General features: G+C 54.8%; 1 protein-coding gene across 1 annotated transcript; it reads left to right on the top strand.

Annotated features, from left to right (window-relative positions):
• The first annotated feature begins 221 nt into the window (after positions 1-221).
• On the top strand, positions 222-1,004 carry LOC125241394 (chitin biosynthesis protein CHS5-like). Its single transcript, XM_048149858.1, has one exon. The coding sequence runs from the start codon at positions 222-224 to the stop codon at positions 1,002-1,004; it is 783 nt and encodes a 260-aa protein (XP_048005815.1).
• The last annotated feature ends 219 nt before the right edge of the window (positions 1,005-1,223 follow it).

Genomic DNA, 1,223 nt, shown 5'->3' with positions numbered 1-1,223 from the left:
TCAGTTTCCTAATTTAACTTTCGCAATAGGTTTAGTAATCGAATTGTAAAATATTTATTTTATTCGTATTAAAAATTTCAACACTTCGATTTCTCTTCAATACAGGCCTTCATGTTTTTTACCAGAATAATACGTTGAGCGTAAAATGTAGTCAACATTATTGTTGGTATGGTTGGTGTGCTTTTGTGCGGGCTACATGGACCCTCGGCTGCAGAGCTGGCATGGAGGAGACGCGGCGGAGGAGGTTCCTGCCCGCCACTCTCGGCACTTTCGATGACAGCGCCGAGCTGCTGCCGGACGCTAACCAGCCGCTGCCGGACGCTAACCAGCCGCTGCCGGACGCTGACCAGCCGCTGCCGGACGCTGACCAGCCGCTGCCGGACGCTAACCAGCCGCTGCCGGACGCTAACCAGCCGCTGCCGGACGCTAACCAGCCGCTGCCGGACGCTGACCAGCTACCGACGTACACCCACCAGTCGCTACAAGACGCCAACCAGTCACCAGAAGGCACCAACCAGGTACTGGAAGAAAACCAGCCGACGGAAGACGCTAACCAGCCGACGGAAGACGCCAACCAGCCGACGGAAGACGCCAAGCAGCCGACGGAAGACGCCAACCAGCCGACGGAAGACGCCAACCAGCCGACGGAAGACGCCAACCAGCCGACGGAAGACGCCAACCAGACGACGGAAGACGCCAACCAGCCGACGGAAGACGCCAACCAGCCGACGGAAGACGCCAACCAGCCGACGGAAGACGCCAACCAGCCGACGGAAGACGCCAACCAGCCGACGGAAGACGCCAACCAGCCGACGGAAGACGCCAACCAGCCGACGGAAGACGCCAACCAGCCGACGGAAGACGCCAACCAGCCGACGGAAGACGCTTACCAGCCGACGGACTCTCGCAATCACAACACAAGGCCCGCCTCACACTCCATAACGATCTTCAATACTGTATTCCAATCAAATCTAATATTGGTCGCGTCCGCCGTATACTTGTAATACCCGCTTTGTACGATTTTTTTGCGATCTGTCGGGCATCACAGCTTCAGATAAATATCCGGAATAAACAGCAGGATAGTACCTTTATCACAGTATAAGAGCAGTGATAACTCTTCTAGCAAACGTAGCCTTTGGTGGAAGAGTTACGAGTACTAGGGTAAACTCGTCTCATTCGGTGACACGCCTAATTCAGTGATACAAGCTTTGAAGCACTATTCC

This window comes from Leguminivora glycinivorella, chromosome Z, assembly GCF_023078275.1.
Source record: "Leguminivora glycinivorella isolate SPB_JAAS2020 chromosome Z, LegGlyc_1.1, whole genome shotgun sequence".
Taxonomy (NCBI): Eukaryota; Metazoa; Arthropoda; class Insecta; order Lepidoptera; family Tortricidae; genus Leguminivora; species Leguminivora glycinivorella.
Note: the sequence above shows the minus strand (reverse complement) of the source record. Positions and strands in the feature narration are given on the sequence as shown.

Bases quoted from the DNA above. Each gene is read 5' to 3' on its own strand.
- LOC125241394 (XM_048149858.1), top strand. From the start codon at position 222: ATGGAGGAGACGCGGCGGAGGAGGTTCCTGCCCGCCACTCTCGGCACT.